This window comes from Erpetoichthys calabaricus, chromosome 11 (genome assembly GCF_900747795.2).
Source record: "Erpetoichthys calabaricus chromosome 11, fErpCal1.3, whole genome shotgun sequence".
NCBI lineage: Eukaryota > Metazoa > Chordata > Cladistia > Polypteriformes > Polypteridae > Erpetoichthys > Erpetoichthys calabaricus.
In genome coordinates, this window is record NC_041404.2 from 122,609,467 (window position 1) to 122,636,485 (window position 27,019).

The following is a 27,019-nucleotide window of genomic DNA, read 5'->3' on the forward strand; positions in this document are numbered from 1 at the left end:
CCCAAACATCAGGAGCTAAAAAGGAGAGGAGCTTCAAACTGTAGGTTTCAAGCTACATCCACAATTACAAAGGTAAGATCTGGACGTATTGAAAACCTGTGTCTACTGTGAACTTACATGGGACAAATACATGATTACGTTAGGCTTCTTTAAAATAACAGAATTTCATTAATTAGTCATTGAACTTTATTGAGGAAGAGGTGAGTATGTATGTAAGCTTAACGCATAATAACATGAGTCTTCTGGACATCTTACCCAAAAAGCGAATGTCTCTGTCCGAGCCAACAAATCAGAGAACACCGAAGGGTCTCAATTTGTCTCCACAGCTGGAGGATCTCCTCTTTGAGAGACATGTTTTCATCAAGCGCTATGTTGACAACTGCTGGATCCAGAGCCTAAGTGTAGTCGGGGTCCTTAAAGATTTTATCATCCTCCTCCTCGCCCAGAGTGTCAATCCCCTCTCAGTTGCATTCTCTTCTCCTAAACTCCCGGTTTTGAAAATGGAAGGGAGAAATTGTTTCAGTCAAGACTATGCAGGAACCGCTCCCTTCTTCCAGAGTTGCCGCCCTGTCTCAGACCCCAGGCTCAGGAATATCCTCTTTTTTAAAATGCTGGCTGCAAACTCAGATATGGGGACTTAACCTTAACAATCTCTCTCCTGATAGCGACATAAAATAGCAGTAAAACTAAATATTGTGTGAAACAAGACATGAAGCAACATACTAACTCATTAAAGCCAATAGTAGAACTGCAGAAATTATGGAAGCTAAACGTGAACAGTGCCCAGCTTTTAGAATACAGTTTAAAAAAAACTAAATCTTTAAAGCATGGATGTCCACAGAAGCGAGTAAGCACAGTGAGTGTTGAATCAGCCACTGGCAGCAACATTAAAGAAGCATTCACCATTAAAGGCATATGATATACCTCTGGACTGTACTGCACTGTCAAAGTGAATGAAGGCAACGTCCCTGCTCTTGACAGACGTGAAGCCTTAAGACAGACAGATCAGCTTCAGACATTAAAAAGACAGCTGACTACTTACTTATTGGGGTGCAGAAATTGTCCTAGTTCCCAATGCAGTGCAATACTTGCAGTACCTGCAAGAGTGAGAAGCAGCCATGCTCATTGAAATTCCCGGTGGTAAGCATTTCTAGAACTTAGCGACAGTTTAAAAAGGAAGGTTGGTCACATTTAGTAAAGAAGTGCACAACATTGATTTGGCAGAGAACGACAGCTTCACACCCCAGAGCCATTTATTCAGAATTCGCAGAGCTGTTCAGTGATGAAATCGGCAATCTGCCTGTTATTTATTCTCTAAAAGTTGACCCTACACTACATTTCAGTGTCAACCATTGCAGGCCTGCACTCGGGTCTTAATCTGGCATCCTGAGTTGATTTGTCATGTGGTGGGTGCAGCAATGCACTGTATCAGTGTGTGCTCCTAACCTCTCTCTCTACATTACAGCCTGTTGTTTGTCCACCAAGTCGTCGTCCTCTGGCAATGCAGGACAGAGTGAAGACTGAACTAGACACAATGGTTGCTCTTGGTGTCATTGAGCCGGTGGAGGAAACCACTGAACGGGTTTCCAACCTGGTAGCCACACATAAGACAAAGCCTGATGAAGACCATATCTGCACACTGTAGATCCATGACATCTGAATTAACCACACATAAGACCTCACCATCTCATGCACACAGTGGAAGAAGTGGTGGCGCAACCGTCAGGTGCCATTGTGTTCTCAAGTGCTTGATGCAAAACACTCCTTTTGGCAAATTAAACTTGACAGAAGATCATCTCATGGCACAATATTTGCCACACCCTTTGGTAGATTTAAATTCTTGCGAATGCCATATGGTCTTAATTCAGCTTTGTAAGCTTTTCAGATAGCTATGAAACAACTTTTCGCCGGATACCCATGTACCCTCATCCGTGGATGACATTCAGGCTGGAGGCAAACGTGTGGAAGAAAATGATGCCAATCTCAAAAAAGTGCTTGTTGTGATGTGAGATTTTGCATTTAAGTTGATAAATATTTTATATGTCTTTATTTGTAATTTAGGCAAAGCAATGTCATTTAGTGTTACATTAGTGAGAAGCATTCATGTTTGCAACCCCCCGCCCCGGAATGGGTCTCTTTGAATTATACGACAGAGTTATGTGCCTTAAACCAGTTTAGCGAGTGTTTCTCTGCTAAAGTCTTTCAAACCCTACAAGAAAGCCAGACTGCCTGACTGCCAAGCTTTACCTTAACATTTGGTCTTGGGGGGTGGCAGGTGTTAAGATGTTCTATTTCCCCCATTGGTCTGAAGTATGGCTGTTTGGAATTGGCTTGGATCAGAAGCTTTTAAGTACCAATTGTTTTATCCTGGTATCTTTGTCTTAATGTTTGTATTAATAAGTAGCCTTTGTCAGAATGCCTAATCTCACAGATTTACCACCGTTTATAAGGTATTATAGTATATAACTTATCCCCACCTTCCCTTCTATATCTATAGGCAATTAGGTGTAGTAAAAAGACAAAAAGGAGTTAAGTTCTAGCATCCTTCAACATCTGCAATAAGATGCTACAGATGTTCTATCAGACGGTTGTGGCGAGTGCCCTCTTCTACGCGGTGGTGTGCTGGGGAGGCAGCATTAAGAAGAAGGACGCCTCACGCCTGGATAAACTGGCGAGGAAGGCAGGCTCTATTGTAGGCATGGAGCTGGACAGTTTGACATCTGGGGGAGCGACAGGCGCTCAGCAGGCTCTTATCAATTATGGAGAATCCACTGCATCCACTAAACAGTGTCATCGCCAGACAGTGGAGCAGCTTCAGCAACAGACTGCTGTCAATGTCCTGCTCCAGTGACAGACTGAGGAGATCGTTCCTCCCCCAAACTATGTGACTCTTCAATTCCACCCCGGGGGGTAAACATTAACATTATACAAAGTTATTGTCTGTTTTTACCTACATTTTTATTACTCTTTAATTTAATATTGGGTTTTTTTGTATCAGTATGCTGCTGCTGGAGTGTGTGAATTTCCCCTTGGGATTAATAAAGTATCTATCTATCTACGTTACACATAAAATAATGTATTATTGATAATATTAATAAATAATAACAATATGCAAAGTACATTTGAATATTGGCAACCATACAACCTGATTAAATGGTGATGTGTAGTTTCAGGCGGCACACAGACTTGTAGTTATTTAAAATGTCTCTAGTTAAGGCATCATTGGTGCTCAGCTTTCTTCAGAACAGGCCACATGCCTGTTCAATATGGCTGCCGAGCTATGGTCTCCATTGTGTTGTCCTTTCAGTTCATCTGTTTGGTCTTCATGATCAGAGGTTAGTAAGAGAGACAGAATGTGGTTGAACAAGCAGATTTATAGATTCTCTGTCCAACCCCTAGAGCCAATAGGATATCATGGTACTCAAAGGCTTCTGATCCAAGCCAATTCCAAACAGCCATACTTCAGACCAATGGGGGAATAGAACATCTTAAAACCTGCCACCCCCCAAGACCATATGTTAAAGGTAAAGCTTGGCAGTCAGGCAGCCTGGCTTTCTTGTGGGGGTTGAAGGACTTTAGCAGAGAAACACTCGCTAAACTGGTTTAAGGCACATCCCAAAACTCTGTCGTAAAATTCAAAGACACCCATTCCTGGTGCAGGGGGGAGGGGGTTGTAAACATGAATGCTTCTCACTAATGTAACACTAAATGACATTGCTTTGCCTAAATTACAAATAAAGACATATAAAATATTTATCAACTTAAATGCAAAATCTCACATCACCACAGTGCTCAAGAAAACAAAGCAGGTAAAACTTAGACTCAATCCATCTAAATGCAAGTGAATTAAGTAGGTTGTGTTTTCACAGACAAGAGACTTGAACCTGACCCAATGAAAATCACAGCCATCAGCAAAATGCCCACACCAGAGGATAAGCCGTCTCTTCAGAGATTATCCAGTTAAATTCGTTCCTAATTTCAGTGAGATTGGTACACCTCTTCGTCAGCTGCTTCACGTGAATGTCTCTTGGAACTCGACACGGCACCAAAGAAAGCTTTCCAAGATTCTGAAAGCGCTTATCTCTCTGTTATAATAAATTTTGGGTCGAGACGTGATCTTCTTGGAAAGATACTTTGACGTCCCGCGAGACTAGACTTTACAACCTTTGGAAGCAAGACCCATGAAACGGTCACTTTTGCACATCACGCTGTACTTACAAACAATTTAAAACAAAATCACTGACATCTAACTTCTCAGTTGTTGGAATGCTTTTGGCAGACACACTTCATGTGCTTCCAGCTCTTAAAAATGTTATACGTTCTAGATGGCACATCAAGGACTAAGTGAAGAAGAAAGAGCAGCTATGTGCAAATTCTGAAAATAAAGTAATAATCAGCCCGGACCAAGTGGAACTGAAAACCTCGTAGGTCCAATTGGGGTCAGAAATAAAAGACTTCATAAAGACATTCAAAAACGTTGGCGCGATACACATGCAGAGCGGGTTAGAAATTATGAAAGCAGTGGAATTCAAAAGGCTCAAAAAAATGTGGGCGTGATACAAATGCAGAGCAAGTTACAGATTATGAAAGTAGTAAAATTCAAAAGTATCAAGAAAAAGAAAGCAAAGATCGCATTAGCACAAACAAACGGAAATTATTACTCGGTGAAATAACGGAACAGCAAAAAGAGATTGAATATATGGACATAAGTGATATGTCAGAAGTATGTAGATATTGTAAGGCTTTAAAGTTTAAGTCAGAGATTTGTAGATCGTCTAATTCGTGTTGAAATCCGGGAAAAGTAGTGTTGCCTCCCAATGAAGAGGTGTATTCGTGAGAATTAAAAGATTTGTTGTTTGGTGAAAGTGAAATCTTCAAACACTACAGGCAAAATATCTGAGTCTACAATAATCTTTTTGCGTTCGCATCATTCAATGCACAAAACGTTATTTACACAATAATGGACCATACGCTATGAAAATCTGTGGTCCCGCAACAATTAAAGCTACAACAAGTTTAATTTCGAAGAAACCACAATTCGGTCAGGTGTATATTTATGATCATGGAGAAAAAATGCAACATAGAATCGAAAGAGTATGTAACAATTCCCATGAAAATAACAATCTATTTAAATTGTATATCCGGATAACCAAACCCGGGGGTGGGTGAGCGAAGCAAGCAGGTGGTGGAACCCCTAGTTAATACAGAAAAATGTATTCTTGAATTTGGTGATCTCTGCGTATTAGAAAAGTATTATAAGCACATGAGAAAAGTAAATACTATATTTTACTAAGCATTAAGATGTAAGAGTCAGGATTAAAAAGATTTATGCCTACATATTTTTTATTATTCTGTATGAGCTAGAAACCACCAATAGTTCATAAGCCAAAGGTTAGATGTGCAGGAGAGCTGGAAAAGGATGGGCCCCTCACTTAGAGAGGGAATGGAACTCTTTGGCTGTAAATAATGGTAGCAAGCACCGAGCGAGTAGGGAGTACAGGAAGGACTTGTCAGACAGACATGACGGACAGAGAGGGGTTTGACACCCCCTCAGCTGAGAAATAATGATGGAATTAAATAGGGGCAGAACAAGAGCAGGGGAATGTTGGGAGTCAGACGAGGATGAATAATGACTTATGTGATAAGAACTGTAATAAATGTAGAGCTGTCCATGGCTGCTTGCTCTTCCCATCTGAACTGAGTCTGTATGTGCGCCATACAATAAATCTTGATCCTGCTGCCTGTCCTGAGACTCCGAGTGCCTTATTTGGGGCTGAGGGTGCCAGTGCCTGCCTACTTCAACATTATAAGCCTACCTGTACTGCAATACTATGACGCGAGCAAGCCAGTATCTCTCACTTGTGATGCGCCTCGATTTGGCCTGGTAGCAGCCTGCCTGTAAGATGGTAAACCAACAGAATATGCATCACACACCTTAAGAGAAACAGAAAACAGGTATGCTCAGATTGAGAAGGAGTTGTTGGCAGTTATTTTCGCATGGCATAGATTTTATGATTAAATCTATGGAAAATCTACAATAATGGAAACAGACCAGCAGCCACTGGTAAAACAATCCACAACAAACCACTCCACACAGAGCTTGCTTGCTTGTAGCAAATGATGCTGAAGCTACAGAATTTCAATCTCAGCCTGGTTTATAAAAGAGGGAAACACCTAGCTCTGGCAGACACCCTTTCATGTGCCCCAAAGAAAGACATGACCCCCTCACTCGGCGGAAAAGTGTGACTGAAGTGATGTCAGTACAGCTCATTTTAACTGAAAGAGTTCTGAGAGGACACGGACACCGATGCTACACTTCAGTCCCTCCATGGTCTACTACAGCAAGGCTGGCCCAGTCGTGAATATACCGTGCATCCGGAAAGTATTCACAGCGCATCACTTTTTCCACATTTTGTTACGTTACAGCCTTATTCCAAAATGGATTAAATTTATTTTTTTCCTCAGAATTCTACACACAACACCCCATAATGACAACGTGAAAAAAGTTTACTTGAGGTTTTTGCAAATTTATTAAAAATAAAAAAAATTGAGAAAGCACAGGTACGTAAGTATTCACAGCCTTTGCCATTAAGCTCAAAATTGAGCTCAGGTGCATCCTGTTTCCCCTGATCATCCTTGAGATGTTTCTGCAGCTTAATTGGAGTCCACCTGTGGTAAATTCAGTTGACTGGACATGATTTGGAAAGGCACACACCTGTCTATATAAGGTCCCACAGTTGACAGTTCATGTCAGAGCACAAACCAAGCATGAAGTCAAAGGAATTGTCTGTAGACCTCCAAGATAGGATTGTCTCGAGGCACATATCTGGGGAAGGTTACAGAAACATTTCTGCTGCTTTGAAGGTCCCAATGAGCACAATGGCCTCCATCATCTGTAAGTGGAAGAAGTTCGAAACCACCAAGACTCTTCCTAGAGCTGGCCAGCCATCTAAACTGAACGATCGGGGGAGAAGAGCCTTAGTCAGGGAGGTGACCAAGATCCCGATGGTCACTCTGTCAGAGCTCCAGAGGTCCTCTGTGGAGAGAGGAGAACCTTCCAGAAGGACAACCATCTCTGCAGCAATCCACCAATCAGGCCTGTATGGTAGAGTGGCCAGACGGAAGCCACTCCTTAGTAAAAGGCACATGGCAGCCCGCCTGGAGTTTGCCAAAAGGCACCTGAAGGACTCTCAGACCATGAGAAAGAAAATTCTCTGGTCTGATGAGACAAAGATTGAACTCTTTGGTGTGAATGCCAGGTGTCACGTTTGGAGGAAACCAGGCACCGCTCATCACCAGGCCAATACCATCCCTACAGTGAAGCATGGTGGTGGCAGCATCATGTTGTGGGGATGTCTTTCAGCGGTAGGGACTGGGAGACTAGTCAGGATAAAGGGAAAGATGACTGCAGCAATGTACAGAGACATCCTGGATGAAAACCTGCTCCAGAGCGCTCTTGACCTCAGACTGGGGCGACGGTTCATCTTTCAGCAGGACAACAACCCTAAGCACACAGCCAAGATATCAAAGGAGTGGCTTCAGGACAACTCTGTGAATGTCCTTGAGTGGCCCAGCCAGAGCCCAGACTTGAATCCGATTGAACATCTCTGGAGAGATCTTAAAATGGCTGTGCACCAACGCTTCCCATCCAACCTGATGGAGCTTGAGAGGTGCTGCAAAGAGGAATGGGCGAAACTGGCCAAGGATTGGTGTGCCAAGCTTGTGGCATCATATTCAACAAGACTTGAAGCTGTAATTGCTGCCAAAGGTGCATCGACAAAGTATTGAGCAAAGGCTGTGAATACTTATGTACATGGGATTTCTCAGTTTTTTTATTTTTAATAAATTTGCAAAAACCTCAAGTAAACTTTTTTTACGTTGTCATTATGGGGTGTTGTGTGCAGAATTCTGAGGAAAAAAATGAATTGAATCCATTTTGGAATAAGGCTGTAACATAACAAAATGTAGAAAAAGTGAGGCGCTGTGAGTACTTTCCGGATGCACTGTATCTACACAGAAAAAAAATGTTGGGAAATGCTGTTATGAAGTGTTACCGTTCTGACCGTTCGCTGTGTATGTCGCCATTTTGGATTGACATCATAACAAGTTGGATAAACTTGGATTTGAGAGCCCAGGCTCGAGTTTGTAAGTAGGAATTCTGAGCTTGTGCTGCATTTTCTTTCAGTTTTTCAAGTCGAAGATTGGACATTTCGAGTTCAGAGTTTGTCAAATGCGGCCTTAACCTTTAATTAAAGTGGGTAGAAAAAAACGAGGGAAATGAGCTGTAGTCATAAACACGAACCATATAGTATTTGGTCTGTGTTAATCTATCTTTGTAGTGCTTCAGAAGTCATTTCATGTTGGTTGTTTATTAGTTATTACGTTCCAGCCATGAAACACACAAACATACAGTACATCATTAGATGTGGTTTTAAACACGATTCATATTGCCATTTAGAAAAAAAAGAGTAATTTCATTGCAGTTAAAGTTGTTGCGGTCCGATGCCACTAAGATTCACACCGTCGATGACTGTCATTTATTTACTTTTTTGCTGGAGATTCCAGGGACACACCCAGTCTTGGCCTGAGCCGCACACACTCACAAGCAGAGACACAAAACAAATGAATGAATAAATATTAAATGAAAACCCAATACAAAACAACAACAATCAGACAAAGCTCCCCTTTCCCCTGCGACGATACAGTTGTAACATAACAATGAACCACACAATAAACACTCACGACAATGTCCTAATACTGTCCAATACAGCAAAAGCCAGTGAAATGGTTTGGAGAGAAGATGACAATCCTGAGAACAACCTCCGTAGAAAATGAGTGAGACAGTTCCACCGGTAGTCCTGAGTGGCGAGGGGTGAGATTTTCAGGAACACTCATTTTGAAGACGCACAACGATTAATCCACCACTATACACACGACAGGCAGGCACGAGCCAGTCCATTCATCCTAACGGGAAACGATCCAGGGCACAATTGACTTTTCAGATGACACGTTGGACAGGATACACAAAAACACTGATCTCCCGTTGCTCCACCAGGCCCCCCTTTTCAACTTTCCTGCTGGCCTCTTTCGTCCCCAGCAGCCCCTGCTTCCGTTTCAGTCATCCTATGCGGGTAATCCTGCTTGGGCTGCTGGGAAATGGTGTACTTCCCATGGTAGCACTGCTATAAAGTGTGTATACTAACCTGGAGCAGGTACCGTTGCATAGTTGTGTTCCATCGAGAAGTCCCCCGGCGAGCTGTTTTTTGTTAGCGCAGATCAGTGCCATGGCATATAGCAGCATCTGCTTGTGTCTTTTGATGGCTTGGATTAGATAGATAGATAGATAGATAGATAGATAGATAGATAGATAGATAGATAGATAGATACTTTATTAATCCCAATGGGAAATTCACATTCTTCAGCAGCAGCATACTGATACAATAAATAATATTAAAGAATGATAATAATGCAGGTGAAACACAGACAATAACTATGTATAATGTTGAATGTTAACGTTTACCCCCCCGGGTGGAATTAAAGAGTCGCATAGTTTGGGGGAGAAACGATCTCCTCAATCTGTCAGTGGAGCAGGACAGTGACAGCAGTCTGTCGCTGAAGCTGCTCTTCTGTCTGGAGATGATACTATTTAGTGGATGCAGTGGATTCTCCATAATTGATAGGAGCCTGCTGAGCGCCCTTCGCTCTGCCACAGATGTTAAACTGTCCAGCTCCATGCCAACAATAGAGCTTGCCTTCCTCACCAGTTTGTCCAGACGTGAGGCGTCTTTCCTCTTAATGTTGCCTCCCCAGCACACCACTGCGTAGAAGAGGGCGCTCGCCACAACTTTCTGATAGAACATCTGCAGCATCTTATTGCAGATGTTGAAAGACGCCAGCCTTCTAAGGTAGTATAACCGGCTCTGTCCTTTCTTGCACAGCGCATCAGTATTGGCAGTCCAGTCTAATTTATCATCCAGCTGCACTCCCAGATATTTAGATAGGATTAATTTTCTCCTTTTTGCTTCATCCTTTGAAAAGGTGTGAAATAGCAGGTAAGGTCGTTTTGTATTTTGTATTTGACATAGAGGGACATTACGCTCGTGTTTTGTTATTCTAAACTTTTAGATAACAGGAAAATAATTTACCCTTCAGGAAGTAAAAAAAAAAAAACTAAAGTGTGAAATGGGTGAATTGGTTACTCCAGGACTTCTAATCCATTGACTTGTCCTTTCTTCTTTACACTTTCCTTTTGGTCCACTGCCTACTGCACTCCCATCAGACACACGTGTATGAGCTACTGTAATCTGCACAATTTCAGGGCCCCGTTTGTTGTTTTGATGACAGAAACAAGATGAGCTGGTGGGTTTAAGCAGAAGGCAAAAAAAAACCTCTTTGATAAGGCAAGCCAGTCTGACAGAGGGCACCCTTACCCACGTTAGGTGAGTTTAGAGTTGGCAGTTATTTAAAATGTGAGTGACGGGATGTGGGAGGAAACTGACAGGGTGAACGCGAAAATCACAGACGTCAAGTTTGCAGAGCTCATTGTGCAAGCTGTGCCTTTAATGTTTGAAAATGATTATCTTCTCTTTTCTTTTTGCAGCATTTACACTTTAAATAATGCACTGCCTGGATTTTGTTCTAAAACCTAACTTGATAAAAGAAGACATTCTGTAACCTAAGACAGTGTGACAACTGTTTTTAATTATTTTGTTGCCATATTTCCTGTGATAGACTGGCACCCCTCCCAGGGTTGGTTCCTGTCATGTCCGATGCTGCTGGGACTCTAAAGCGGCAAAGCTAACCAGGATTGAGAATGTCACGTCATTTAAATGTCTGCTTCTGAGTTTATATTTTTGTGTATTTCACTTATGATACCAGTCACCCCTGGCCTGCCCTACTCCTGACACAAAGGGGTCCCTGAGACAGTAAGCAGCGGTTTTTCCACCTCCCCTCAAGTGAATAAGCTGGCGGTTGTCAAGTTACATGGTGGCAAGCTTACTTAACCCTGCTACTATACAACATGCACGGGAAAAACCTAAGCAAATGGGTAGATATTGAATGCTGTATAATAGTCTTCCATCTAGTTAATATTTGTAAAGATATTTTCTGTTTCTTAACCCTGAAGTATAAACTTAACAGTGTTTGTTATTGATGCTAAAGGTGGCACAACCAAAACACTTCCAGAAACAGGAGATCATTGTAGAGAAATTTTGGCCCACTGTTCTCTACAGCAGCGTTTCTCAACCTTTAAGTATTTGCTACCCACGTTTTCATAACAGTTTTAATCGCGCCCCCCTAACGTTTTTTTGAAACCCTAATAAAATTTATTCCTATATTTTTTGCTGCCGATACACCGCTACAAGTTTAAAATTTTCCTACGAATAGCAAAATTACGCCACATATGGCAACATTCATGCCCCCTTTTTTGTTACTTCACGCCCCCTACAGAATTGTTTTAATTCAGCCACATTGAAGGGTTTTCAACTATCAACTACCCATTTAAGGTCCCACCACAACATCTCCATAGGGTTCAAGTCAGAATTTTAACTAGGCCACTCCAAAAGTTTAATTTTGTTTTCTCTCAGCCATTTAGAGATGGACTTGCTATTGTGCTTCAAATTGTTGTCCTGCTGCATAACCAAATTGTGCTTGAGCTTCAAATCGCAGACTGATGACCAGACAGTCTTCTTCATTACTTTCTGGCAGAGAGCTGAATTTACACTCCTTTCAATTTTGGCCAGTCACCCAGTCCCTGAACCAGCAAACCATCCCCACCATCATCACACTACTACCACCATGTTTGACTGTGGACATGATCTTCTAATTGTGGAAAGCTCTGTCTTCCAAAAAAAAATTGGTTGTCCGACCCCTCCACTGTTATTGGAACCCCTGTAAAGATCAGTAGAAAAGGTTATCTCTATATTATATATAAAAAAAAATCTTTGGGAGGGAGACGAGACGTGATCTTCTCAGAAGACAATTTGAAGTCCCGCGAGAAACACTTTAACTTGCTCCCAGCTCTTAAAACCACAACAAGCAAAACACGCAGCTCGCCAGCGGCAGAAAGCCAGCAGATGATCCAACCGCTACTCCTTAGCATGCGTTCAGCCGCCCCCCTTTTCACAACGTCAGCAGCGTTATATGTCCTGCGAGAAAGAGAGTTAACCACGCTCAGGGCCGGAAATAAACAACAAGTATTGTTTTTACAACGTCACACGAGACAAGGCAGCGAGACATCATTTAAAAAAAGTCCATGGACATCTAACCTAGCAGTTGTTGGACTGCTTTTGGCAGACACGCTTCATGTGCTCCCAGTTCTTAAAACAATGACAAGCAAAACACACAGCTCGCCAGCAGCAGAAAGCCAGCAGATAATCCAACCGCTTCTCCTTAGCATGCGTTCAGTCACCCTACCCCCCCCCCACCCCAAACCCCCCCTCTCCCCTTTCACAACGCGAGCGGCAGAGACACAAATTGACAAAAGGACAGCTGCTGCATAGGTTTTGAAATGATCAGGCAGCTCGCCAGCAGCAGAAAGACAGCAGATGATCCGACGGCATCTGCTTAGCGTGCGTTCAGCCGCCTCCCCTTCACAACGCAAGCAGCGTTATACGTCCTGTGAGAAAGAGATGTAACCACGCCTGGGGCCGAAAATAAATGACAAGTATTGTTTTTACAAAAGTTTAAAAGTAAAAGTAAAAATGATGCATATGTAACAATTCCCATGAAAATAACAATCTCTTTAAATTGTATAACTGCACATGCTCCCAACCACACTTGCCACGATTATTGACACCCCAGCGTTTAATTTTAAATTTTGTACACCCTCCCTTTAGTCTCTCCTGTGACATCTTACAGGGTTAGAATATTCCTCTTTACAGAATCTCTCCAGATCATTCAGGGTCCTGAGTCCCCTCCTGTACACTCTCTTCTTCAACTCATCCCACAGGTTTTCAATAGGGTTTAGATCTGGAGACTGAGACATCTTTCTGGAATGCCTTCCAAATAATCTGTTGGAATGAAGGTGGTGTCTGATGGTAGTTTTGGAGACGTGGTGATCCCAAGATGCCACCTTTTCTATATTTCATTCTTTAACCTCTTGCCATCCCTCTTACTGTGCATTAGGGCAAAACAAACTTTGGGTTCTAGTCCAGGCATGTTAGTAGCAGTTCCAGTTAATTTGAACTTTGTAATTATTGCCCTAATGTGGGCATTTTCAGGCAAGTAGGAATTGTTTGTTATAGCCATTCCATAACTTACATTCATTTACAATGTAAAATTGTGTTCTGAAGTTAAACATTTTCTATAAATTTTAAAAAATACACAGCCAGTCTAGCATTTAGATTGAACCCTATGCAGAACAGGGCATAAAGCATAAAAACTTACCTAATACGTCCAATTTTCAAGCCAAGACAGTTGTTGAGTATTGATCTGCATCCTGTAATTACATACACAATGTAACTCTTCACAAAACTCCTCCAGCTATGTGAGGACTAAAGGTTGTCTGGCATGAACAGGTCTCTTCAGGCTCGACCACAGCACTTCAGCAGGGTTCAGGGCTTTGGTTTAGCCATTCCAGGACACTGCACCTCCTCTTCTAAGCCATTCTTCAGTGGCTTGAACCAAATGTTTAACATTGTTGTTGTTTTGAAACATCCACTTTTTGTCCAGCTACAGTTTTCATACTGATGGCCTATAATTCTTCTTAAGTTTCTCTTGATATTTCTTGGATTCATGATCCCCTCAATGATGTCAAGATACCTAGGACCACTGTAAGAGCAACAGCCCCATTTAAGGGCCTCCTATCCCTAACCTCGTATCACCGCACTAGACAGTAGGGGATATAATTTTGTTGGTGTTATGAGGTGATGGCTCTTTGTTAAATACAGAACCTTCTTGTTTTGCTCCTATAGGGATTTGTCTGTCCAGGGAGGTTTCACATAACAGTTTGGGCTTCTCAAGAGGGTCTCTGACAACTTGGACAGCTTTATTCTTTTTTTGACAGAAGAGGATTCTTCCTGGTGACCCTTCCAAAAATGGCATTTCTGTTCAGGGTTTTCTTTTTATTGTTTATCTATGCATCACTACTCCCGAGGAAGCCAGAGGGGCTTGAAGAATTTTGGATGTTATTTTAGAATTATCTTTCAGCTTTTTTATTGTTCTCCTTGTGGCCCTGAGTGAAATTTTAAGAGGAGGTCAACTTATTAGATGGGATGCCATTGCTTACAGTACCCTCCTCTTCAATATTATTTGCCTAGCAGTGGATTTATGGATAGTTAATGTTTCTGAAAATGCTTTTTAATCTTGTCCAGTCTGACGAACATCAAATTTTCTTTTCTTCAGTTCTGACGAGGTTTCTTTTAATCAGAGGGATAATGCTAGATTTGGAGGAAGAGTACCTGCTTTTTTTAAATTATGTTTTCTACTCCTTAACACCTTTCGCAGCCTTTCAGAACTTCGTTTTCATTAGCTAGCCCATGTAATTGGTTAACGCTGCCATTGGCCAACTACTATTGTGCAGGTAAAAATTAAAGTAAAATGATAGTGGGTTCACAAATTTTAGGGCATGACCCAAGATGTTAGGAGAACCAAATCAAAAAGAGTGTGTCATTCCTAAAGATGAAATGGCAACCTTCATCCACAGACAACGTTAAAGATGTTGACTACACCTACAGAAAAACAGGTTTCTATTTAGTAGAACAATAGCATAGTTTAAGCAATAAATCTGAAAAGGTAGAAAGAAATTTACAGGACTGTAGAAATGTGGGCCTATGCCTATACCACTAAGTCTTTCAGGACTGCAGAAGATAGGCAATTTAATTGCCCATTGTGTTGATAAAGGTTTGTTTTAAAAGTCATTATGACAAAAGTTAATTAAACTAAGAGAATTGGGAAAAGCCAGACTTACAGGTAAAGCACTTCTTCTGACACACAAAATAAAATCACATACAGTATTCCACATATTCCAAGCTAAGACACACCATTCAGGACAAAATGTTTTAACTGCATTTCCAACTCTCCGTACACCGAATAGAACACACCATTGTTTTGATTTGATTCTTGGTGTGTCCGACAATGTGCTTGTGTGAGAGCATTACATGGCAGGATGAACTGCCCTTAATCTTAGGAAATGGCCCTCTAGAAATGGTTAACACATTTCATTATTAACTCATGACAGACCCATTGGTTCTTGTATAACTGTAATTTTCAAAGTATTTGTGATTTAGTATGCATGTGTGAATTCCACATAACATTCTAAAATACATTTACTTATAGCATATTTTAGTACAAGAACTTCTGGAAAGTTAGTTTATATGAAAATAAACAGACCACTTGTAATTTAAATGAAACACATCTCTTTCATTAAGTGAATTCAATACTGAATTTTTCAACCATAAGGTAATTCTGTGCTGATCCTCCAGAAGAGAGTAGTTAGTAATAATGTCACAAAGCCAAGGTGGGATATTCAAATTACATGATGAGCACAAATCCACTTGCTATAACAAACCTGATCAGCTGAGGACAGAAATGAGTACTGGACCTTCCATAATCAACCGTATTCACTGACTGTGCACATCTGAAGGTGGCGATCCTTCATGAGATACTGTCTGCATCTTCTTGCAAACATGAACTTGATCCGCTAGGACTAAGAGTGTCGTTAGCTTCACGTTCTAGACTGTAAAGGCAGCCGTAGAGCCAGTTCAGAAAAGTGGCGCATGTCTGTCTTCTGGCCTTGTAATTTGATAAATTCCAGTATTTTGACCTGCAAAAAAAACGAAAAACAAAATTGTTACAAGAGTGCTTAGTAAATGCATCTGAGTATTTAATGAGACTTATTGTCTCTCCTTCTTTCAAATATGTCATCCACTCCTTCACATTTGATCAGAATATTTCTACTTATGTTCACTGCCCCAGGCACATTTCAGTAATGGAAATCTGGTGACCTAAAGGGTTTCTGTTTGGCTTATTGATGATGTTCTATGCACTCCTATTAAGAAGGAAAGGACTTTTTAATGCATAGCACAAGTTCAGAAGTCATTGAACTACTTCTTGAAATGCTCTGAAACCAGTAAGCTGGCAGAGAAACAAAACCAGTGCAGAGGTAATTTTATGAAACAATGAAGATTTTTACTACCACCCTTCACTGTCAAGTGGACTCCAGGCAAACAGTGCAAATAGGCTTTGTGGGTAAAATGTGTGAACTGGAAAAATGCATTTGAGAGGCCTAGGTGGAAAGAAAAAAAGTCAATAAAAATAAAGATAGGAAAGTCAAAAAAAGTTGATGGGGCGTTATCCAAAAGAGTTGGTAGAACTACTACTGTGTGCAGATGGTGCATACCTATAAATACCTGGGAATGCAGCTGGATGATAAATTAGACTGGACTGCCAATACTGATGTTCTGTGTAAGAAAGGACAGCGCCGGTTATACTTCCTTAGAAGGCTGACGTCCTTCAACATCTGCAATAAGATGCTGCAGATGTTCTATCAGACGGTTGTGGCGAGCGCCCTCTTCTACGAGGCGGTGTGCTGGGGAGGCAGCATTAAGAAGAAAGACGCCTCACGCCTGGACAAACTGGTGAGGAAGGCAGGCTCTATTGTTGGCATGGAGCTGGACAGTTTGACATCTGTGGCAGAGCGACAGGCGCTCAGCAGGCTCCTATCAATTATGGAAAATCCACTGCATCCACTAAACAGTGTCATCTCCAGACAGAAGAGCAGCTTCAGCGACAGACTGCTGTCAATGTCCTGCTCCACTGACAGACTGAGAAGATCGTTCCTCCCCCAAACTATGTGACTCTTCAATTCCACCCGGGGGTGTAAACATTAACATAATACAAAGTTATTGTCTGTTTTTACCTGCATTATTATCAATCTTTTAATTTAATATTGTTTTTTGTATCAGTAAGGTGCTGCTGGAGTATGTGAATTTCCCCTTGGGATTAATAAAGTATCTATCTATCTATCTATCTATCTATCTATCTATCTATCTATCTATCTATCTATCTATCTATCTATCTATCTATCTATCTATCTATCTATCTACACAGACAAGTACACAAGTCTCACCAAATCAACTACAGTGGTACCTCTGGTCACAACTGTAATTCGTTCCAAAACTCTGGACGCGACCCGAACATAATTTCCCCATAAGACTGTATGTAAATACAATTAATCCGTTCCAGACTGTACGAACTGTATGTATACATATATATACTGTAGTTTTTTAAGCACAAAAATAGTTAATTATACCATAGAATGCATAGTGTAATAGTAAACTAAATGTAAAAACATTGAATAACACTGAGAAAACCTTGAACAACAGAGAAAACTAACATTGTAAGAGTTTGCGCTAAATCCTTACGAACCGCTCGCTGCAAACACTTTTTTTTTATGAGTTTTAAGCACAAGGAAAAAAATTAAAAGCCACTTCTCTTGCGAAACTTTTCAAACCATCCTCTACTGGCTTTAAATTCTTCACCTTCACCACTTGAAGAAGGATTTTTTTTTCAGCAAATCGCCATGAATCCTGGCTTTCTCGCATATGATCGCCTCGCTTACGCTATGCCCTGCAAGTTGCTTCTCGTTCAGCCACACTAGCAACAGTTTTTCCACCTCTTCCAGCACTTGAGGCCTTCGCTTGGTTAACATTGTAACTTCTTACGCAACATCAGCTGCTTTGTTAGGCCCTGTATACGCAAACAAAAGAAAATGGGAAACGGAGAATGGGAAATCATTGGCGCATACGAACCGGAAGGGAAACTAGCCGCCAGTGTTTTTGTTCGCCACCAGAGTGTGTGGTCGTGAACAGATGCAAAATTTTGCCAAACTTTTTGATTGTAACCTGATTTGTACGTGTTCAGAAACATTCGTGACCAGAGGTTCTACTGTATAAGACATCTGAAATAAAAAGACAAGTGAAACAGTGTGAGGTCATCCAGTAATCTAATGCCCAGGGTGCAACTTAAGCAAAACCAACAGCTTGTGTCACAGGCCTGAATGAAGGCCCTGAGATTAATGTATTATTTAATCTGGCTCCAGTATGTCCTTGGCTGAGACCCTGATCTTCAGTTGAAAATGTGAATCCCATGTGTTGCTGTTTTCCCATTTAGGATGTGTGCTGAAGTTTCCAGAAGTGTCTTATAGCAAAAACATAAAACTGGATAACTGACATGCAGATTATACAACACAAGTAATGCGTGATCCCCACCCCGTGGATGTTTTTCACATCGCTTGCCAAATGTACAGTATTGCCTTGAATTATATCAAACTATTTTTTTGCATGAGAACATAAGATTATTTTTTTTTCTCAGCCATCAATACAAACTACATGGGGTAAGTAAAATATAAAAAATATCAATCCAAGGAATGGCCTTTTTTGGGCTTTCCCATCTCTTACACTAACTTTTTCGGAGCCGTGGTGCGCAAGATAACTTGAGAAGACACTCAAGCAACGGACGAGACAAGATGATTTAACCCTATCACGTGAACACACTGTCAGTTGTTACAAAACCTGAAACTGGGATTACAGGTCAACAACATCTAGTGCCACTCCATTCTGTGGGCTGCAGTGAGGTGTTACTTAGAATGACTGTGAAGATGATCAGGTGTTAGCGGCAGCAGCACACGTCTGAGTAGTGTCCCAGGCTCAGTCTTCATAACAGCAAAAAAATTTGTTTCATTTTGGTTTGGTATAAAACCCATGAATACATGACAGGCTGCTTTGAGGACTACCACAACCACAAAATTGAGGAATTCAATGAGAAAATAATCTAGTCTCTACGACTAATTATAAGATGTGTGAAGCTCTTTACCACCTTGCTATTAAGTCAAATATTGTACCCTAAAAAGCCCTGCATATTTCAGCCTGTATAATTCAAATACACTTTAGTCACTGCTAGGACAATTTGCTTCCAGGTAACTGTTGCAAAACAATGTAAGGCTAAATATGTGTCATCTACAACTGAGGCCCACCTTCCTCTGTTGCACAAAGTACAGCTGTTACAAAAAAAAACAAAAAAGAAGGAGCTGCACTAAAACTACTTTGATCAACTATCAGCAAACACAGTTTTGCATCAGTTTGGTAAAGTAGTTATAGGAGGAAAGCGGTGAAGATTTAGATGGAATATATCACATTGGTACAATATCTAATTTAACTTGGCCACATAAATCCTACACACAAAGATGCTACATTATGAAATGGAGGAAACCTGGTGCTTACCAAACCACCACTAACCATTAGCTCATGCTTTGACATGCCTGAAAATACTGCTTTATAAAGAACTCTCTCTATTGTATCCATAACACTTCATATTCATTATCAGCATCATTACTAAAAATTTGATGGATTTAGCACAAGACCAGATTTGATTAAAAAAAAGGCCTGTTTTATATCACAATCTCATAATGGAGAGCTGACACTGCCGGCAGAAAGCCTTAGAAACCATGGCAACAGTTTCCATGAAACTCCATAAACCAAAGAGACTAGGCAGGCCTAAAATGAACAAACAATAAATGAACTGCAAGCCCCAATAACTGATTTTCCATAATTTGCAGAGAGCAACATGCTCAAAATCAGCTGACATTTCTAGCCTAAAAAGGTAAGAAACACATTCTAGGCTATTCATTTTCAGGAAGAACGACACAAAACAAAGAAAAGCACAGGAAATTCAGCAAGCTTATGATAAACCAAAACCTTCACACTTGCCTCCGACTATGTAAAATATATGCTGTGAACTTCAAGGATGTTTGTTACATGATCCCACCTAGCACAAGCCTCTCAGGCCTCCCTCAAGATATTCTTGACCAACTACAACTTGAACCAGACACAGTCCTGCTTCCCAAGGATCAATCCATGCTGATAATAAAGATAGCTTTAAAGATTTGTTGGAGAGTTTCGATGAACTTGTTCTGCTCAGTGTTAAACCAGTTTTATGGAACAAGAATTGACAATGTTGGAAGTGGGAGCACGCACAAGAAAAGACTATAGGCATGAGCACTTGTTCTGAATTTCCATTCACCTATCCGAGAGGGAGGAAGTAGAACAAGTTCAGCCACAAATGCTAAAAACTTTTTTATGAGCTCACAAAGGGCCTTTGTTGGCACAGGGTGTATAAGAACAGTGTGCATGTTGTTTGCGGAAGGGAATGAATGTCACTGAGAAATAGTAACACAATAATAAATAATAATACGTTTTATTTATATAGTGCATTTCCCATGCTCAAGGCACTTAAAACAAAATTATACAAATAGTTTCTGCATAGAATGATAAACAAAGACAGGATACACAAAAGAAGAAAGAATAAACCAGAGTATAATACTAAATTCAATACTAAACAAATCACAAATTTATGATATAACAAACACATCTGGAGTGTTAGGTTAAGGTAAAAGCCTTCCTGAACAGATGAGCTTTCATTTGTTTTTTAAAAGAATGAATTGAGTGAGCTGATCTAATCAATTTTGGGAGGTCATTCCAAAGTTTGGGCACTATACAGGTGACCCCATAAAGTGCAGGTTAGCATGGGGCACAACAACATTGCCAGAATCAGAGGACCTTAGTGGGTGAACAGGAGCATATTGATGGAGAAGGTCACTGATGTAGTTTTATGTAAGGCCCTTTAAAGCTTTGTAGGTTGCTAATTAAATTTTATATAAAATCCTGTAAGACACAGGAAGCCAATGAAGGTGAAGCAGGAAGGATGTGATGTCCTTGCTGTTGCTGGTTCATGTAAGGAATCTTGCAGCAGAGATTTGATTTAACTGGAGATGTGATATAAGATTAGAAGCAGTAAGGAGTTACAGTAATCAATGTGTGATGTGATGAAAGCATGGACAAATTTCTCAGCATTAGAAGAAGAGAGGAATGACTGAACATAGGATATGTTACAGAGGTAGAAGTAAGAAGGTTTCTTAATGTGGTTTATGTGGGTGGAGTAAGAAAGGGAGGAATCAAAAATGACACCAAAATTGCTTGCATTAGAAGGAGGTCTAATGAGATCACCATCAAGAGTGACTGAAAAGGAGCTAATTTTCTTAAGTTGTACGTTAGTGCCAGTTTTGTTGCAATTTAATTTTAAAGAGTTATGCTCCATCCAAGTTTAATTTAACTGAGGTGAACATTTCAACAGATGTTCATGTTCAGTAGTTTCACTTTATGGACCTGACAGTGCAATTAGTATGAAAATTACTTTTAACTGATTAGTTCTAAGTAATCTTCTGATTCTTATTAACCCAAGGTTGTTCCATTATTTGCTTCCTCGCTGTATGCTGATTCCATCTCTGTATTCCTGCCACTCCAATATCCTGCCATACTTTCTAAGTCACAGTCCACACCACTGACTAGGTCGTGATGACAGGCTACAAGACCTTATTGGTAATCTGTTCCTGAATAGACTGATCACATTTTTCAAAATTTAACATAAAACTAAATGTCAATTATTTTCCATAGCTAACTCCTGCTAAAGACGCTGGTGAGGATGTTCGTGTGATATTATTTATTGCATTATTCTTTGGCCAGTTTGTGACTACATAAAGAGAATATGTATGCTATAAAGCCCATTACAATTTAATTCTGTTTCTTAGGAGCTTTGGTACCACTTCTACTTTTGGCCTTGTGAGCAAATAAACAATAGGACACAGCTTCACAGTGGGCAAAAGAATAGGGGATAAAACAACTTCCACTTGATGACAGTAGAAACAAAAACTTCCCAAATTCTGATTGAATCTCATTAGACTAAGCTGAGAAAGGCTGACTGGCTAGCGGAGTTGAGAGTGCTGGAATTTTACTGTTAGGAATCAAATTTTTATTTTCTTCAAAATGTACGTCACACAGGAAGGCAGACTCCAAACATTGTTACAACAGTAGTTTAATGCAGAGCACTCTCACATACACAGCTAAACAGGGACAATTTAAAATCACTTGACTATTAAGAGAAGACTGGTGCCCACAGAGGAAACCCAAGTGAAGGACAGGAACAGAACAAAACCTCCACATAAAAACATAAGAGGTGAGGATTGAACTGGGCTCAATCACTGTGGAGCAGTATAATTTCCTGCTGTGCTTTCATGCCACTTCTTTTAATAAATTTTAATACATGTTTTTAGGAGATCTTTTGGAACCACAAGTATAAATTGAACATATACACATATCCAGCACTAAACCTAGAAAGAAATCACTTATACACTTATATAGACTTACTTTGAAGTGAAATTCCCACCTACATCCCTCCTAGGTAGATTCACAAATTCAGCTTTAGTACTGTAAAGGTTTGTTTTCTAGTGACAAGCAATGAGCTATTCAAGTATGACAACTGGCGGAATAGAAACCTTTTACTATTGACACTAAATAGCATCACATTCATGCATTTCTGAAACTGACAGTAAGTGTAATCAAAACCTTTGTTGGATTTCTTGGCAATTAAATAGGCAGACAAGAGGACCCAAATTTGCTGTCAATGTAGAACATTTAAATGACAAATGTGAGTTTTTCTGTGAAGTGCTTTAAAAACCAGCGAGAAATTTTGTTATAGTCAAAAGTGCTTACTAAATCAACATCAATCAAGTACCATAATAATTCAGGCAGAAATCAAGTTAGAAAATACTGAGCAGAATAAACAAAAGCTGTCGATTTGCAGTCCATTAATCCACTGAGGATTCAAAAGAGTTATCAAAATACAAGTTCGAAGGCAAATGACATTTGAGAAAAGGGAATTTCTTATTGCAAAGTACAGTCTCTAAATGCTTTTGGAGATTAAGGGGTCCACCAATTTTGTATTAAAGGACACACATTGCATGGGGAGAGAACAACGGAAGTCTTACCATTGCCCGTGTATCTGCATAGCCATACTTCTGGGCTAAATTCCACAGATTGACGACCATTTGATTTAGACGGTTGTTCCGCAGATCTCCATGAGTCAAGATAGTGTTCAAAAGCATAATGGCAATGGAACTTTGTCTTTGAAAAGCCTGAATCAAAAAATATTCACATCAGTACCATATTGTCTCTTATATACAGTTCAATGTCAAACAAAAACAGGTGGTACACAGTGGAACAGTGACATTCTGGGTAGAGTCACAGCTGCTGCCACATTTATGAATACACATAGTTAGTTACTTTTAGCTATTTCTGACCCAAGTCATTAATGGATAAAATTGATGTTAAGCAACGACTGACATAAACTTTGTTTATCCCCTTCATAATTTCAAAAATGTTTATCATGGTATACCCATCAAGCTGTTTTTCTTTGTCGTTTTTTAAATGCAATTCTTCTTTCTGGTGATATGTGGCCTTACTAGCTCATTTAATAGCGTAACTTCTGCCTGTACATTTAAATGTTTTTACATAAGCAGAATATCATGACATATTAGCTGTGTAGCTACTAGGATTGCCCCGGTAGTAACATGTTAACCACTGAAAACTAAATCACATCAGAATTATAATGCAAGAATAACACACAGAAAAGAGCATAACAGATAAGAAACAGAACCCATTTCAGTGCTCTAATGGTACACTCTTTTAGCTCATTCTTAATCAATTATGTTCAAATGGTAATTGGCTATTAGAGAAACATTTGTAATTGTGTAGTTGTGCTAAAATAACAGGTTTCAGCTATTTTGCTCAATAAAGCATGCAAATTGTCTTTCATGAGGTTGCAAGGTACTGGCATTCCTAAAGGTCAATTCTGGGTTCAACAATGGCGAAAACAAAACAGCTTTCTCTAAAACACATGAGTCTATTGTCTTTTTTGCAAAATGAAGGTTAATCTGTGCAAAAGGTTGTCAAGAAACTACAGATTTCATACAAAGGTGTTCATCACTGTCTTGGACAGAAGAGGGAAATCTAGTGTGATACACCAGGTTCCTGTAGCCATGGACCTCTTCCATTTCCCAGGACATCAATAGTCATAACCGAGGATGGACTAGGGTGAATGTGGGCACAACAACAGTTACTGCTGAAACTCTGTGCATATTGCTTTTATTCAAACAATCACAGTGTCCAAAAACAAAGAGTGGTGCAAAGAGTCTTTAATAAATGATCCATAAAAACAGTGTAATAGTGAGTAACTTAAAATCCAAATCAGTTAAAACCAAGGATAAAAATCACAGAATCGGCTTCCTTTCTCTTTGCTCCTAGAGCTCCCAGTCTATTCACCGTTCACATCAGGCAAGGGTTGGAGCCTCAACATGGCTGAGATGCAGGTGAATACAGTCAACCATGTGGCTCTTGTCCCAACCATCTTCTGTTGGTGTCCCTTTGAACCCACTGAGCCTGGCTCCGTTGTTCTAGAATCATCCTTCAGCATCCATAGGCCTCTTTGGAGCACCTGGTCGTTCCTGCTCCTAATGCTGAAGGTGAGTAACCTGCCCCAGAAGCGCCATTCCCCTTGCTCTACCATGGGGCATTCCTAACACCTTGCCTATTCTCCTTGGCACTGGCTCATCCACCTGAATCTGCATTCTATCTCTCTCTCTCTCTCTCTCTTCTTCTTCTGTCATTTGCTTTTCTTCCTCGTCTTTCTTTCTTTTTTGTTCTTTTCCATCTCACAAACTCAGGCCATTTATATCCTTGTGAATGAAAGTACCTTCTCTACGATCCACTGGGCAAAAATGAGGGATGGCTAAGTCGATTGGTCTCATGCACATGCAGATTATTCCCCTATTAAGCGTTCAAATGGCTGACCTTTCACCAACACACACGGTCTGAGCTGCACTATTTTTAAAAATATCCTGTACCCCAAAACCCCCAGGGATCCACCAACCTCACCATGGACCCCATACACACTCCACCACAAATGGATCTAATGAGAATAATATACAGTATATCAAAAGGAGAGTATTAAAATATTGGATACATTGTATGATTTGATCTAATTATACAACTTTCTTTTTTAACGTAATTATTTTGTAAATTATTTGTTGTTTAGCAAAAATAAAAATTCAACTGCATTTGACAAATAAAACCTTGAACATGTCTATTTTAGTACCTCATCTTTTCCCAAATTCTTTAGGTGGTCTAGGATCTGGTCAATAAGAGTATCACATAACTTGTTGATTTCGGCAACAAATTTAGGATCTCCTCCATAAAGTGTTTCATTGGATTCAACTGATTAAAACAAAAAAAAAGTAAAATTAGTTATCTGCAAAGCAAATTGAAGCAATACTAAAGCAGGGAACAAAATGAAAAAATTAACAGACATCATATATTTAGATTCAAGTCATCGCTTTAGATGTCAGAAATGCATAAAACACTCAGTACCTCCAATAATTATTTATACATGCAGTGGAAAAGAGAACTGACCATCAGCTATTTCTGTCAGAACACAAGAATATATTTTTCTGTTAGTTTCCAAACAGATAGCTGTAGTTCAAAAATGTAATGCTTTGGTTACATTTTACAAGTTTCTCAATTTTTTAAAACTGAGTTAACATTAACCCTTTAAACTCAGCCCCACTGTTTTAGACCCACAAGCGGGACCACTGAATAATGTAAAATTTTACACTAAATATAATCATTCGTTTACAAACTGCTATGATTAAATTTGAGTGTCATTAAAATTCAGTACTACATTCCACAATATCACCTTGTAATGTTTTTCTTTCTTCCCTCAAAGATGGCCAAATAACTGCAAAACAGCAAGACATGCCCCCTTCCAGCCATCTTGAATACCCTGATTTAACTGTGTGTAATTTAACGGACAGACTATTATCTAGTAAATGAGAGATGTGTTCCAGCTTTCAAATTACACCACTTACCACTTTCTTTTTCATTTGAATGTTTTTGAATCTGGTAACTATTGGTGCTCTAATTGGAATACACAGTATAATTTGTTTACCAAATATATTTACATTCTGACAGAGTAAGATCTGCCTTTCAAAATAGTATGTAGGCCATGAGTTTTCGATAACGGGTATTTATGTTATGGATATTCTTTTAAAAATAGTAAAAGCAGAGACAAACAATCCTGTTGTTTGAACTACTTGAAAAGAGTAAAATTAAACATTACTTGTAGATATTTCAGAACTATTTTTTTCTGGGGGTTCCTGATACATTCACTGATAATTGTATAGTGTTTGGAAGCTTTTTCTAACACCTATGGAAAAAAGAATAACATTCAAAGTGCATTTATTGAATTATTGAATATTGCAACTAATTCTGTAGCTGTAAAAATGTTGAAAGAGAACTATCTGACCTTTATTTTGATGGGTAGCATATGAATATTGAGTGAAGGATGATAAAGTTATAGCCAGTTAAATCAAAGTAGTATAGATAGCCAAAAATTAGGCTAAGTTTAAAGGGTTAAGAGATTGTGACACATAACTGAGATTTTCTTAAACGGGTTCAGTGTGTTGCTGTTGTTACGTAGTTTATATACATATGATATACATTCACAGGCCACTTTATTAGGTACACCTGTACAACTGCTTGTTAACACAAATATCTAATTAGCCAATCACACGGCAGTAACTCACTGCATTTAGGCATGTAGACATTATTCGGATGACCTGCTGAAGGTTAAACCAAGTATCAGAATGGGGAAGAAAGGTGATTTAAGTGACTTTGAATGTGGCATACTTGTTGGTGCCAGGCTGGCTGGTCTGAATATTTCAGAAACTGCTGAACAACTGGGATTTTCATGTACAATTTTCTCTAGGGTATAGAGAGAATGGTCCAAAAAAGGTAAAATATATAGTGAGCATCAGTTCTCTGGGTGAAAATGCCTTTTTGATGCCAGAGGTCAGAGGAGAATGGCCAGATGGGTCTGAGCTGTTAGAAAGTCAACAGAAACTCATTACAACCGAAGTATGAAGAAGAGCAGCTCTGAACGGATAACACATTGAAACTTTAAGCAGATGGCCTACAGCACCAGAAGACCACATGAGACGTCACTCCTGTCAGCAAAAAACAGGCAACTGAGGCTAAAATTGATATGGGCTCACCAAAATTGGACAATAGGAGATTGGAAAAATGTTGCCTGTTCTGATGTGTCTCAATTCCTGCTGCAACATCAACAACATGAA

The 27,019-nt window shown here is 39.9% G+C and overlaps 1 protein-coding gene across 1 annotated transcript in view; it reads right to left on the reverse strand.

Annotated features, from left to right (window-relative positions):
* Positions 1-15,339: 15,339 nt before the first annotated feature.
* Positions 15,340-27,019, reverse strand: part of vps35l (VPS35 endosomal protein sorting factor like) — a 100,130-nt gene continuing 88,450 nt past the window's right edge. Inside the window, exons 29-31 of the mRNA XM_028813771.2 lie at positions 24,985-25,103; positions 22,820-22,966; positions 15,340-15,763 (exon numbers count right to left, since the gene is read on the reverse strand). Coding sequence (XP_028669604.2) covers positions 15,665-15,763; positions 22,820-22,966; positions 24,985-25,103 — 365 coding nt within the window. The 3' untranslated portion in view covers positions 15,340-15,664. The remainder of the gene's footprint in view (positions 15,764-22,819; positions 22,967-24,984; positions 25,104-27,019) is intronic.